The 13,876-nt window shown below is 45.3% G+C and overlaps 1 protein-coding gene across 1 annotated transcript in view; it reads left to right on the top strand.

Annotated features, from left to right (window-relative positions):
* The window catches only part of PTP4A2 (protein tyrosine phosphatase 4A2), a 45,732-nt gene that overhangs the window by 25,186 nt on the left and 6,670 nt on the right, over positions 1–13,876 (top strand). The window contains exons 4-5 of the mRNA XM_029619350.1: positions 10,951–11,081; positions 12,542–12,616. Coding sequence (XP_029475210.1) covers positions 10,951–11,081; positions 12,542–12,616 — 206 coding nt within the window. The remainder of the gene's footprint in view (positions 1–10,950; positions 11,082–12,541; positions 12,617–13,876) is intronic.

Below are 13,876 nucleotides of genomic sequence, written 5' to 3'. Positions count from 1 at the left end.
TAATGGTGAACCAGAGAGTGTACGGATTGCTTCCTTGGCAGGGTGGCAAAGGAATTTCTCACCTGGTAAATGCAGCTGAAGTTTTCTTCAGAATAACTGCAACCAGTTTCTAATTTGTGGGTAACTGAAAGATGTTTAAGCTGAAGACATGTTATCTTTTCACCAAATAAGTGTCTGACGTGCTCTGCCTCTTTCTGTGTAAGCAGCGGAAAGGCCTGTAATAAAGCGCCATTATCTTAGGTTCAGTCAGCTTCACTCGATCTTATCGAGTGATTTTTGTTCTGAAGACACTGGACATCCACAAGAAATGAGAAGTTTCAGTGATTCTAAGCATGATGGCCACCACTTAGGAAAGGTGGTTGATAAATCCAAGTCAGTAAATGAATAAAATAAAATAAACGGATGTGCGCTTTCCCTATTAAAGGTTAGAAAATGAAGTTTGTCGATTTTTCTAGTGGCGTGCACCAGGGATCTGTACTGGGACCAGTGTTTAATGTATTCATTGATATGGAAAAAGGAACGACGTCTGTAGATGATGCAGTGATTCAGAGTAGTTAAAACATGAGCAGACTTTGAGGAATTGCAGGAGAGCCTTGCACTTCTATACGCAAGTGAATGTACAAAATTGCCAACTTGGGCCATGTAATATCCAAATATTGCAGCACGTAGAAAGAAAATGACAGCAGCTAAGGTCCATCGGATAGATCTAGACTGCCTGTTCCACAGAGCCTGCCTAATCTCAGGCTTTATCCTCACAGCCAAGAGTATAGCCAGGGTGTCTGGAATTCTGTTACACATGATCTCCAGCGGGAGGCTGGTCCATGTGTCCTCCACCCTTTTTGGGAAGAGATAAGTCTCTTTTTCTGAGCCTACCTCCTGGTGAGATGCTTGCTTCTTGTGCATTATTTAGATCTTTCAGGTATTTGAAAGTCTCTCTAGTGCCCCACCATGTCCTCTTCTAGTGTACATATGTAGGTGTTTAGGGTTTATGATGCAGACATGCTCAAAGTGATGCACATAGAGAGGAAGAATGCCAAGTAAATGTACTCTGTGGCGGTCTAGGTTTATCTACTTAACCTTTTAGACCATGTTATCATTTGTAGCCCATAATGTTTCCATGCAAGCAGTAAAATAATCGGCTGATTGTGTAGCAGCAGTGAAATAGAATGTTAGGAATTAGAAAGGAACTGAGAATAAATCTGAGAATATCGTGCGCAGTTCTGCTGGCCCCATCTCCAACTAGAAACGATGCTGACGGGGATGGAATGATTCTGTTATGAGGAATGGCTAAAGAGGCACGAGCTCTTCAACATGGAGAAGAGATGATAGAGGTCTGTAAAACTGTCTGTGGCACTCCATGAAACTAGCTGGTAGCAGATTTAAAACAAATTGAATTGTGTTTTTCAGTCAACACACAATCAAGATGTAGAATTTGTTACTGTAGATGTGGTCAAGGTAAGTATTATAGCTGGGCTTTAAAAAGGTTTGGACAAGTTTCCAGAGGACAAGCTCATTACCAGCTATTAGGCAGGTAGATTTGGGGATCAGCACCCCTTTTGGGAGTGAACAGCAGGGAATAGATCTCCCAGGTATTTCCAACTGACTGTATCGGTCACCTTTTGGAGATAAATGCTCTGTTGGTCTGACCCAGCATGGCACTTTTGTTCCCAGAAATACAGAGCACGATGGCAGATAAAGACCACACGGCCCATTCAGTCTGCCCATTTACATCTCCTGCCCAGCTTTATAGTCTCCCTCAAGAGATCCCCCCCGTGCTTGTCCCCTGTCTCCACCACCTCCACTGGGAGACTGTTCCATCTGTAAAGAAATATTTCCTTACATTACTCCTCAGCCTTACCCCCCTTTCACCCTCATCTCAATATATTCTTCCAGAGTCTCCATTTTGTTGAAAGAGGCTCGCTTCCTTAAACATCTCTATTATATCCCCCCTATCCTGCCTTGTGGGGTAAGTCTCTCCATATATTGTATTATGAAGACCATTTCAGTAGTTATGCTCTAGACTGACTCTCTTAAATTTCTATCCTTTGCTCTCTAGAGTTGTACACAGTGCTCCAAATGAGCTGGCACCAAAGACATACAGAGACCGTATCACCTCCCATATCCTACTGGCTATTCCTTTCCCTATGCACCCAAGGAGCCTTCTGGCTTTTGTTGTCACCTTAGCTGCCTCTCTTGTTTTATGCACAGAAAAACTTCACTCCTATCCTGTTCTGCTCCCTTGGGTGTTTGCAGCCCAAATGCATGATTGAGCATTTTTAGCATTAAATCTTAGCTACCAGACGCTAGACTATTCCTCAAGCTTCACTAGATCTCCCCTCATGATTCCACATGGTATCAGAATCTGCATAGAGGCAAACTTTTCATGATAGCCCTTTCGCAATATCATTTATTATTATTTAATTTGATTAACCACCATTCCATACAGTATCATCAGCAGTTTACAGAATAAATACAATAATTTACATAAAATACAATTGAAAACAAACAAAATACATGCATCTAGCCAGACCAATCCAGACATACTGGTTATGTCCACCAGTCAGCAGATGGAGACAGAGACTTACCAATCCCAAAAAACTTTTCATCAAATAATTATAAACTGATCAACCAATATTCACAAGGCCAAATTTATTCATGTATGGAGGATAAGGTCTCAGAACCAAGCATGTATTGTTCTTTGAACCATATAAACATGCTATAGAAAATTAAATCAGTGGTCAAAATACCTCCAGGACGTCCCAAAATTTAATTATTTAAAAAATATTTGGTTTTTTTTCTAGTTATAAATCTTATCTTATTAGACTGTGCTCCTGAATTTAAAGCTCATAGCTGCTAACGTTGGCCAGCATTTTGCCATCGTGGTTGTTTCAGGACGACATCTAAAAAAAATAAACTTGAATGAGTTTCAGTTCAGCGAACATGTTATAAATTCAACAATACAATACATATTCACTCTGCTGTAAGATTCAGCACTTCCTGTACATGGAGCAGTGTGCTTCCCTCTGACGACATGCGCGGTAGATACATTCAACAATACAATACATATTCACTCTGCTGTAAGATTCAGCACTTCCTGTACATGGAGCAGTGTGCTTCCCTCTGACAAGACAAGCGCAGTAGATACATTCAACAATACAATACGTATTCACTCTGCTGTAAGATTCAGCACTTCCTGTACATGGAGCAGTGTGCATCCCTCTGACAAGACATGCGCGGTAGATAAATTCAACAATACAATACATATTCACTCTGCTGTAAGATTCAGCACTTCCTGTACATGGAGCAGTGTGCTTCCCTCTGACAAGACATGCGCGGTAGATACATTCAACAATACAATACATTTCACTCTGCTGTAAGATTCAGCACTTCCTGTACATGGAGCAGTGTGCTTCCCTCTGACAAGACATGCGCGGTAGATACATTCAACAATACAATACATTTCACTCTGCTGTAAGATTCAGCACTTCCTGTACATGGAGCAGTGTGCTTCCCTCTGACAAGACATGCGCGGTAGATACATTCAACAATACAATACATTTCACTCTGCTGTAAGATTCAGCACTTCCTGTACATGGAGCAGTGTGCTTCCCTCTGACAAGACATGCGCGGTAGATACATTCAACAATACAATACATTTCACTCTGCTGTAAGATTCAGCACTTCCTGTACATGGAGCAGTGTGCTTCCCTCTGACAAGACATGCGCGGTAGATACATTCAACAATGCAATACATATTCACTCTGCTGTAAGATTCAGCACTTCCTGTACATGGAGCAGTGTGCTTCCCTCTGACAAGACAAGCGCGGTAGATAAATTCAACAATACAATACATATTCACTCTGCTGTAAGATTCAGCACTTCCTGTACATGGAGCAGTGTGCTTCCCTCTGACAAGACATGCGCGGTAGATAAATTCAACAATACAATACATATTCACTCTGCTGTAAGATTCAGCACTTCCTGTACATGGAGCAGTGTGCTTCCCTCTGACAAGACATGCGCAGTAGATACATTCAACAATACAATACATATTCACTCTGCTGTAAGATTCAGCACTTCCTGTACATGGAGCAGTGTGCTTCCCTCTGACAAGACATGCGCAGTAGATACATTCAACAATGCAATACATATTCACTCTGCTGTAAGATTCAGCACTTCCTGTACATGGAGCAGTGTGCTTCCCTCTGACAAGACATGCGCAGTAGATACATTCAACAATGCAATACATATTCACTCTGCTGTAAGATTCAGCACTTCCTGTACATGGAGCAGTGTGCTTCCCTCTGACAAGACATGCGCGGTAGATAAATTCAACAATACAATACATATTCACTCTGCTGTAAGATTCAGCACTTCCTGTACATGGAGCAGTGTGCTTCCCTCTGACAAGACATGCGCGGTAGATACATTCAACAATACAATACATTTCACTCTGCTGTAAGATTCAGCACTTCCTGTACATGGAGCAGTGTGCTTCCCTCTGACAAGGCATGCGCGGTAGATACATTCAACAATACAATACATTTCACTCTGCTGTAAGATTCAGCACTTCCTGTACATGGAGCAGTGTGCTTCCCTCTGACAAGGCATGCGCGGTAGATACATTCAACAATACAATACATATTCACTCTGCTGTAAGATTCAGCACTTCCTGTACATGGAGCAGTGTGCTTCCCTCTGACAAGGCATGCGCGGTAGATAAATTCAACAATACAATACATATTCACTCTGCTGTAAGATTCAGCACTTCCTGTACATGGAGCAGTGTGCTTCCCTCTGACAAGGCATGCGCGGTAGATACATTCAACAATACAATACATATTCACTCTGCTGTAAGATTCAGCACTTCCTGTACATGGAGCAGTGTGCTTCCCTCTGACAAGGCATGCGCGGTAGATACATTCAACAATACAATACATATTCACTCTGCTGTAAGATTCAGCACTTCCTGTACATGGAGCAGTGTGCTTCCCTCTGACAAGACAAGCGCAGTAGATACATTCAACAATGCAATACATATTCACTCTGCTGTAAGATTCAGCACTTCCTGTACATGGAGCAGTGTGCTTCCCTCTGACAAGACATGCGCGGTAGATAAATTCAACAATACAATACGTATTCACTCTGCTGTAAGATTCAGCACTTCCTGTACATGGAGCAGTGTGCTTCCCTCTGACAAGACATGCGCGGTAGATACATTCAACAATGCAATACATATTCACTCTGCTGTAAGATTCAGCACTTCCTGTACATGGAGCAGTGTGCTTCCCTCTGACAAGGCATGCGCGGTAGATACATTCAACAATGCAATACATATTCACTCTGCTGTAAGATTCAGCACTTCCTGTACATGGAGCAATGTGCTTCCCTCTGACAAGACATGCGCGGTAGATACATTCAACAATACAATACATATTCACTCTGCTGTAAGATTCAGCACTTCCTGTACATGGAGCAGTGTGCTTCCCTCTGACAAGGCATGCGCGGTAGATACATTCAACAATACAATACGTATTCACTCTGCTGTAAGATTCAGCACTTCCTGTACATGGAGCAGTGTGCTTCCCTCTGACAAGGCATGCGCGGTAGATAAATTCAACAATACAATACATATTCACTCTGCTGTAAGATTCAGCACTTCCTGTACATGGAGCAGTGTGCTTCCCTCTGACAAGACATGCGCGGTAGATAAATTCAACAATACAATACATATTCACTCTGCTGTAAGATTCAGCACTTCCTGTACATGGAGCAGTGTGCTTCCCTCTGACAAGACATGCGCAGTAGATAAATTCAACAATACAATACATATTCACTCTGCTGTAAGATTCAGCACTTCCTGTACATGGAGCAGTGTGCTTCCCTCTGACAAGACATGCGCAGTAGATAAATTCAACAATACAATACATTTCACTCTGCTGTAAGATTCAGCACTTCCTGTACATGGAGCAGTGTGCTTCCCTCTGACAAGACATGCGCAGTAGATAAATTCAACAATACAATACATATTCACTCTGCTGTAAGATTCAGCACTTCCTGTACATGGAGCAGTGTGCTTCCCTCTGACAAGACATGCGCGGTAGATAAATTCAACAATACAATACATATTCACTCTGCTGTAAGATTCAGCACTTCCTGTACATGGAGCAGTGTGCTTCCCTCTGACAAGACATGCGCGGTAGATACATTCAACAATACAATACATTTCACTCTGCTGTAAGATTCAGCACTTCCTGTACATGGAGCAGTGTGCTTCCCTCTGACAAGACATGCGCGGTAGATACATTCAACAATACAATACATTTCACTCTGCTGTAAGATTCAGCACTTCCTGTACATGGAGCAGTGTGCTTCCCTCTGACAAGACATGCGCGGTAGATACATTCAACAATACAATACATTTCACTCTGCTGTAAGATTCAGCACTTCCTGTACATGGAGCAGTGTGCTTCCCTCTGACAAGACATGCGCGGTAGATACATTCAACAATACAATACATTTCACTCTGCTGTAAGATTCAGCACTTCCTGTACATGGAGCAGTGTGCTTCCCTCTGACAAGACATGCGCGGTAGATAAATTCAACAATGCAATACATATTCACTCTGCTGTAAGATTCAGCACTTCCTGTACATGGAGCAGTGTGCTTCCCTCTGACAAGACATGCGCGGTAGATAAATTCAACAATACAATACATATTCACTCTGCTGTAAGATTCAGCACTTCCTGTACATGGAGCAGTGTGCTTCCCTCTGACAAGACATGCGCGGTAGATAAATTCAACAATACAATACATATTCACTCTGCTGTAAGATTCAGCACTTCCTGTACATGGAGCAGTGTGCTTCCCTCTGACAAGACATGCGCAGTAGATACATTCAACAATACAATACATATTCACTCTGCTGTAAGATTCAGCACTTCCTGTACATGGAGCAGTGTGCTTCCCTCTGACAAGACATGCGCAGTAGATACATTCAACAATGCAATACATATTCACTCTGCTGTAAGATTCAGCACTTCCTGTACATGGAGCAGTGTGCTTCCCTCTGACAAGACATGCGCAGTAGATACATTCAACAATGCAATACATATTCACTCTGCTGTAAGATTCAGCACTTCCTGTACATGGAGCAGTGTGCTTCCCTCTGACAAGACATGCGCGGTAGATAAATTCAACAATACAATACATATTCACTCTGCTGTAAGATTCAGCACTTCCTGTACATGGAGCAGTGTGCTTCCCTCTGACAAGACATGCGCGGTAGATACATTCAACAATACAATACATTTCACTCTGCTGTAAGATTCAGCACTTCCTGTACATGGAGCAGTGTGCTTCCCTCTGACAAGGCATGCGCGGTAGATACATTCAACAATACAATACATTTCACTCTGCTGTAAGATTCAGCACTTCCTGTACATGGAGCAGTGTGCTTCCCTCTGACAAGGCATGCGCGGTAGATACATTCAACAATACAATACATATTCACTCTGCTGTAAGATTCAGCACTTCCTGTACATGGAGCAGTGTGCTTCCCTCTGACAAGGCATGCGCGGTAGATAAATTCAACAATACAATACATATTCACTCTGCTGTAAGATTCAGCACTTCCTGTACATGGAGCAGTGTGCTTCCCTCTGACAAGGCATGCGCGGTAGATACATTCAACAATACAATACATATTCACTCTGCTGTAAGATTCAGCACTTCCTGTACATGGAGCAGTGTGCTTCCCTCTGACAAGGCATGCGCGGTAGATACATTCAACAATACAATACATATTCACTCTGCTGTAAGATTCAGCACTTCCTGTACATGGAGCAGTGTGCTTCCCTCTGACAAGACAAGCGCGGTAGATACATTCAACAATGCAATACATATTCACTCTGCTGTAAGATTCAGCACTTCCTGTACATGGAGCAGTGTGCTTCCCTCTGACAAGACATGCGCGGTAGATAAATTCAACAATACAATACGTATTCACTCTGCTGTAAGATTCAGCACTTCCTGTACATGGAGCAGTGTGCTTCCCTCTGACAAGACATGCGCGGTAGATACATTCAACAATGCAATACATATTCACTCTGCTGTAAGATTCAGCACTTCCTGTACATGGAGCAGTGTGCTTCCCTCTGACAAGGCATGCGCGGTAGATACATTCAACAATGCAATACATATTCACTCTGCTGTAAGATTCAGCACTTCCTGTACATGGAGCAGTGTGCTTCCCTCTGACAAGACATGCGCGGTAGATACATTCAACAATACAATACATATTCACTCTGCTGTAAGATTCAGCACTTCCTGTACATGGAGCAGTGTGCTTCCCTCTGACAAGGCATGCGCGGTAGATACATTCAACAATACAATACGTATTCACTCTGCTGTAAGATTCAGCACTTCCTGTACATGGAGCAGTGTGCTTCCCTCTGACAAGGCATGCGCGGTAGATAAATTCAACAATACAATACATATTCACTCTGCTGTAAGATTCAGCACTTCCTGTACATGGAGCAGTGTGCTTCCCTCTGACAAGACATGCGCGGTAGATAAATTCAACAATACAATACATATTCACTCTGCTGTAAGATTCAGCACTTCCTGTACATGGAGCAGTGTGCTTCCCTCTGACAAGACATGCGCAGTAGATAAATTCAACAATACAATACATATTCACTCTGCTGTAAGATTCAGCACTTCCTGTACATGGAGCAGTGTGCTTCCCTCTGACAAGACATGCGCAGTAGATAAATTCAACAATACAATACATTTCACTCTGCTGTAAGATTCAGCACTTCCTGTACATGGAGCAGTGTGCTTCCCTCTGACAAGACATGCGCAGTAGATAAATTCAACAATACAATACATATTCACTCTGCTGTAAGATTCAGCACTTCCTGTACATGGAGCAGTGTGCTTCCCTCTGACAAGACATGCGCAGTAGATAAATTCAACAATACAATACATATTCACTCTGCTGTAAGATTCAGCACTTCCTGTACATGGAGCAGTGTGCTTCCCTCTGACAAGGCATGCGCGGTAGATACATTCAACAATACAATACATATTCACTCTGCTGTAAGATTCAGCACTTCCTGTACATGGAGCAGTGTGCTTCCCTCTGACAAGACAAGCGCAGTAGATACATTCAACAATGCAATACATATTCACTCTGCTGTAAGATTCAGCACTTCCTGTACATGGAGCAGTGTGCTTCCCTCTGACAAGACATGCGCGGTAGATAAATTCAACAATACAATACGTATTCACTCTGCTGTAAGATTCAGCACTTCCTGTACATGGAGCAGTGTGCTTCCCTCTGACAAGACATGCGCGGTAGATACATTGAACAATGCAATACATATTCACTCTGCTGTAAGATTCAGCACTTCCTGTACATGGAGCAGTGTGCTTCCCTCTGACAAGGCATGCGCGGTAGATACATTCAACAATGCAATACATATTCACTCTGCTGTAAGATTCAGCACTTCCTGTACATGGAGCAGTGTGCTTCCCTCTGACAAGACATGCGCGGTAGATACATTCAACAATACAATACATATTCACTCTGCTGTAAGATTCAGCACTTCCTGTACATGGAGCAGTGTGCTTCCCTCTGACAAGGCATGCGCGGTAGATACATTCAACAATACAATACGTATTCACTCTGCTGTAAGATTCAGCACTTCCTGTACATGGAGCAGTGTGCTTCCCTCTGACAAGGCATGCGCGGTAGATAAATTCAACAATACAATACATATTCACTCTGCTGTAAGATTCAGCACTTCCTGTACATGGAGCAGTGTGCTTCCCTCTGACAAGACATGCGCGGTAGATAAATTCAACAATACAATACATATTCACTCTGCTGTAAGATTCAGCACTTCCTGTACATGGAGCAGTGTGCTTCCCTCTGACAAGACATGCGCAGTAGATAAATTCAACAATACAATACATATTCACTCTGCTGTAAGATTCAGCACTTCCTGTACATGGAGCAGTGTGCTTCCCTCTGACAAGACATGCGCAGTAGATTTTATGTTGCTTATCCTCAGAGCCTGCACACATTCTTGTTGTTCGTCAGTGTCAATCACACAGACTTAACTGACACTATCAAATTAAAACCAAAATACAGAATGCTAAGCAAAATCTCTGTGGGGGGGAAGCAGCAAGGGTGCAGGTGATGCCCTGGCTGGAAATGATGGGGCGCCTGATCCCTACGCCCACAGCCTTGAGGGACGACAGTTTTGGCGCACATTGCAGCGTTCTAAAGATTCCTGTTTTCATCAAACTCCTGATCACGTTCAGAAGAAGACCGGGTTCGCTGCTGATATATCACCCCAAACCTTCTGACAAATTCAGTGGTACGAGATAACCTCCATACATGCATAAGAGATATTTCATAGAGCCCCTGATGCAGCCCCAGTGTGAGGGCAAAACTCGGCCTGAGTCGGGCTTTTTTATTGCATTAACAAGTCTCCAAATAAAGATTCTGCACAGACATTCCTTGGCATCTATCGATTGTGTTGCTTTGTTAGATCGCCTACTTCCTTGTTTTATCAGCCCCCTCATTCAGAACTGCAGTAGTTTGTTGATAGAAAAATTGTAGTGTTGCTGTTATAACTCATAACTGGAGGTTATGATTTCTGCATTTCTCTGAGCAGCATGGCAGTGGGATGTGCGTATCAAACCTTTCTTAATAAGAAATAAGCAGGGCTTATGTCTTAACCTTTACAGTAAAATCTTCATAATGCAAAACTGTTATTTGTTGCTTTGGAGCCCTTTGTGTAATAGATTTGAGATTTGCAGAGATCCAGAGGTTCTTCTGTTTGAAAATGGCTGTCGTTTGGACTGAATTTCCATTTTAGTCTACTGTGTTAAGTAAGCAGATTATTGCAGACAGTAATGCTCTTTTTCACCCCCAAGGATTGGCCCTTTGATGATGGAGCCCCACCCCCAACTCAAATCGTTGATGACTGGCTAAACCTCTTAAAAACCAAATTTCGTGAAGAGCCAGGATGCTGCATTGCTGTGCACTGTGTGGCGGGCCTGGGAAGGTGAGGCATCTCTTTCAGTCTGCTAGCCTTCATATTCACTGCACGGCCGTGCACTGTGTGGCGGGCCTGGGAAGGTGAGGCATCTCTTTCAGTCTGCTAGCCTTCATATTCACTGCACGGCCGTGCACTGTGTGGCGGGCCTGGGAAGGTGGGGCATCTCTTTCTCACAGGACAAGCAGGATGGTAGTCCTCACATATGGGTGACATCACAGGATGGAGCCCAATCATGGAACACTTCTGTCAACCTGGAGTCGATGCATCGCCTTGTCAATGGCCTCCTGAACCATCCGGTCCAGTTCTTCTCGGAGACCTGGAGCAAGCAGCCCCGGCTCTGGAACAGAAGGAGGAGGCAGAGGCATAGCCGGAGGGACCACCGTTAAAGGCGGGTGAGGGTCGCCTTGGTGACCCGGTCGCCGAAAAGGTCGGTGCCTTTTCTGGACGGGGCTTCTTCGGCGGCTCGGACGATGGCGAGGTCGATGATTTCATTCCCTCGATGGTCCGAGACTTTCGATGCCGGTGGCGATGTTTATCTCTACGATCCCCTTGGTCTTGAGGGGGAGTAGAGGGTGTCAAAGGCCGAGAAGTCGTCGATGCCGAACGGTCACCAGCCGGAGGTCAATGCTGGCGCGAAGTTGACGGTGCCGGTTCGTATGACGTTGGGGTTTGAGCACGGAAGAGAAGTTCCATCTTCTCCATTCTAGCCTTGCGACCTTTTGGTGTCATAAGGGCACATTTGGTACAGGTTATGGCATCGTGCTCACATCCGAGACACATTACACAGACTTTGTGAGGGTCTGTGATGGACATGGTGCGATTACAGTCCGGGCAACGGTGGAACCCCGACGCCATGGCCATGAAAAAATTGAGCCACGGTACGGTCGACGGCCAGTAGGCCGCGAGGGCCAAACTCGATGGTAATCGACGGAAAACGAGTAAAAAACTTACCGGAGTACCACGACTTGAAAAAGTTGAAGGAGGGACCCCTGTGGGGTAAATTAAATTTTAGTAATTCCGTCAGGAAAATTCCTGTCAGGAATCTCTGCAGAGCTCCTTAACCCGCGTGGCTACTGCTGTGCGGAAAAAAGAAGACTGAAGGGGGACCCCTGCTGGCTGCAGGGTTGGTGCCACGCTGGGCATGCCCGGTAGGGGCCAGTCAAAGTTCTGGAAACTTTGACAGAAGTTTTCCATGATTGGGCTCCATCCTGATGATGTCACCCATATGTGAGGACTAACATCCTGCTTGTCCTGAGAGAACACCTGTTACAGGTAAGCAACACTTGCTTTCAGTCTGCTAGCCTCCATACTCTCTGCATTTAAAAGATTAGCATAACAAGTTCTTTGGTCAGGATTTACTTTAAATGCTGTGTTGCCAAAATGTGTTGGATGGATGTGGGTCTTTCACACAGCAAATTCCTCTGGGGCTCCAGGTGTTTATTAAACCCAGCTTAACTCTCTTCTAGGGCTCCGGTGCTGGTTGCACTTGCTCTCATTGAGTGTGGCATGAAGTATGAGGATGCAGTCCAGTTTATAAGGCAGTAAGTATAGTGACTTACATAGAATAAAACAGCAGATAAAGACCACACAGCCCATCCATTCTACCTATCAGCATCTTCGTTCAGCTTTAGAGTCCTTTCCTCTCCTTTGGGCTTTTTCCACGTTTTCTTGAATTCTGATATTGTCCTTTTATCCACCACCTCTACGGGGAGGTTGTTCCATTAATCTTCCACCCTCTCCGTAAAGAAATATTTCCTTAGATTACTCCTGAGTTCCTTTTCACCCTGCTGCCATGACCTAGAGTTTCCTTTCCACTGAAAGAGGCTCTCTTCCTGTGCATTCATTCCTTGGAAGTATTTAAAGGTCTCTCATAATCTCCCCTTTCCATCCTTTCCTCTAGGGCAGCGATTCTGAACTGGTGTGTCGCGACACAGCAGTGTGTCGTGATGCACAGTGTCCCCTGGCCCCAGTTATGCTTCCCTGCTCCTCAGGGGGGGACTGGCCTATCAGGGGATTGATCATCCCCAGGTGGGCTGATGCAGTTAATAGATGAGTAATGCTGCGAACCGCCTGCAGGGCCTGAAGAGCGGAGTCGTGATGCTGTGCCCCCCCCTCCGGAGGTCAGGCCGGCGGCAGCTGAAGAGCAGAGTCGTGATGCTGTGCCCCCCCTCCGGAGGTCAGGCCGGCGGCAGCTGAAGAGCAGAGTCGTGATGCTGTGCCCCCCCCTCCGGAGGTCAGGCCGGCGGCAGCTGAAGAGCGGAGTCGTGATGCTGTGCCCCCCCCTCCGGAGGCCAGGCCGGCGGCAGCTGAAGAGCGGAGTCGTGATGCTGTGCCCCGCCACCGGAGGCCAGGCCGGCGGCAGCTGAAGAGCGGAGTCGTGATGCTGTGCCCCCCCTCCGGAGGTCAGGCCGGCGGCAGCTGAAGAGCAGAGTCGTGATGCTGTGCCCCCCCTCCGGAGGTCAGGCCGGCGGCAGCTGAAGAGCGGAGTCGTGATGCTGTGCCCCCCCTCCGGAGGTCAGGCCGGCGGCAGCTGAAGAGCGGAGTCGTGATGCTGTGCCCCCCCCTCCGGAGGCCAGGCCAGTGGCAGCTGAAGAGCAGAGGATGGGCTTACTGGGCCAAACAATGAGAAGAGGCTCCATGTGAGATAGGAAACTTGCTTTTGTGTGGGGTAGAATGGGTGCCTGGGTGCGTGAGTGGCAGCTTTGTGGATTGTAGTAGAATGGGAGCAAGAGCATTTGTGTGTGATTGAGAGAGACTGGTCAGGGAGGTGACGTATTTCTGAGTGAGAGAGACTGGTCAGG

The sequence above is a fragment of the Rhinatrema bivittatum genome, chromosome 11 (genome assembly GCF_901001135.1).
Source record: "Rhinatrema bivittatum chromosome 11, aRhiBiv1.1, whole genome shotgun sequence".
In the NCBI taxonomy this organism is placed as follows: Eukaryota; Metazoa; Chordata; class Amphibia; order Gymnophiona; family Rhinatrematidae; genus Rhinatrema; species Rhinatrema bivittatum.
This window is presented reverse-complemented; position numbering and strand designations above follow the sequence as displayed.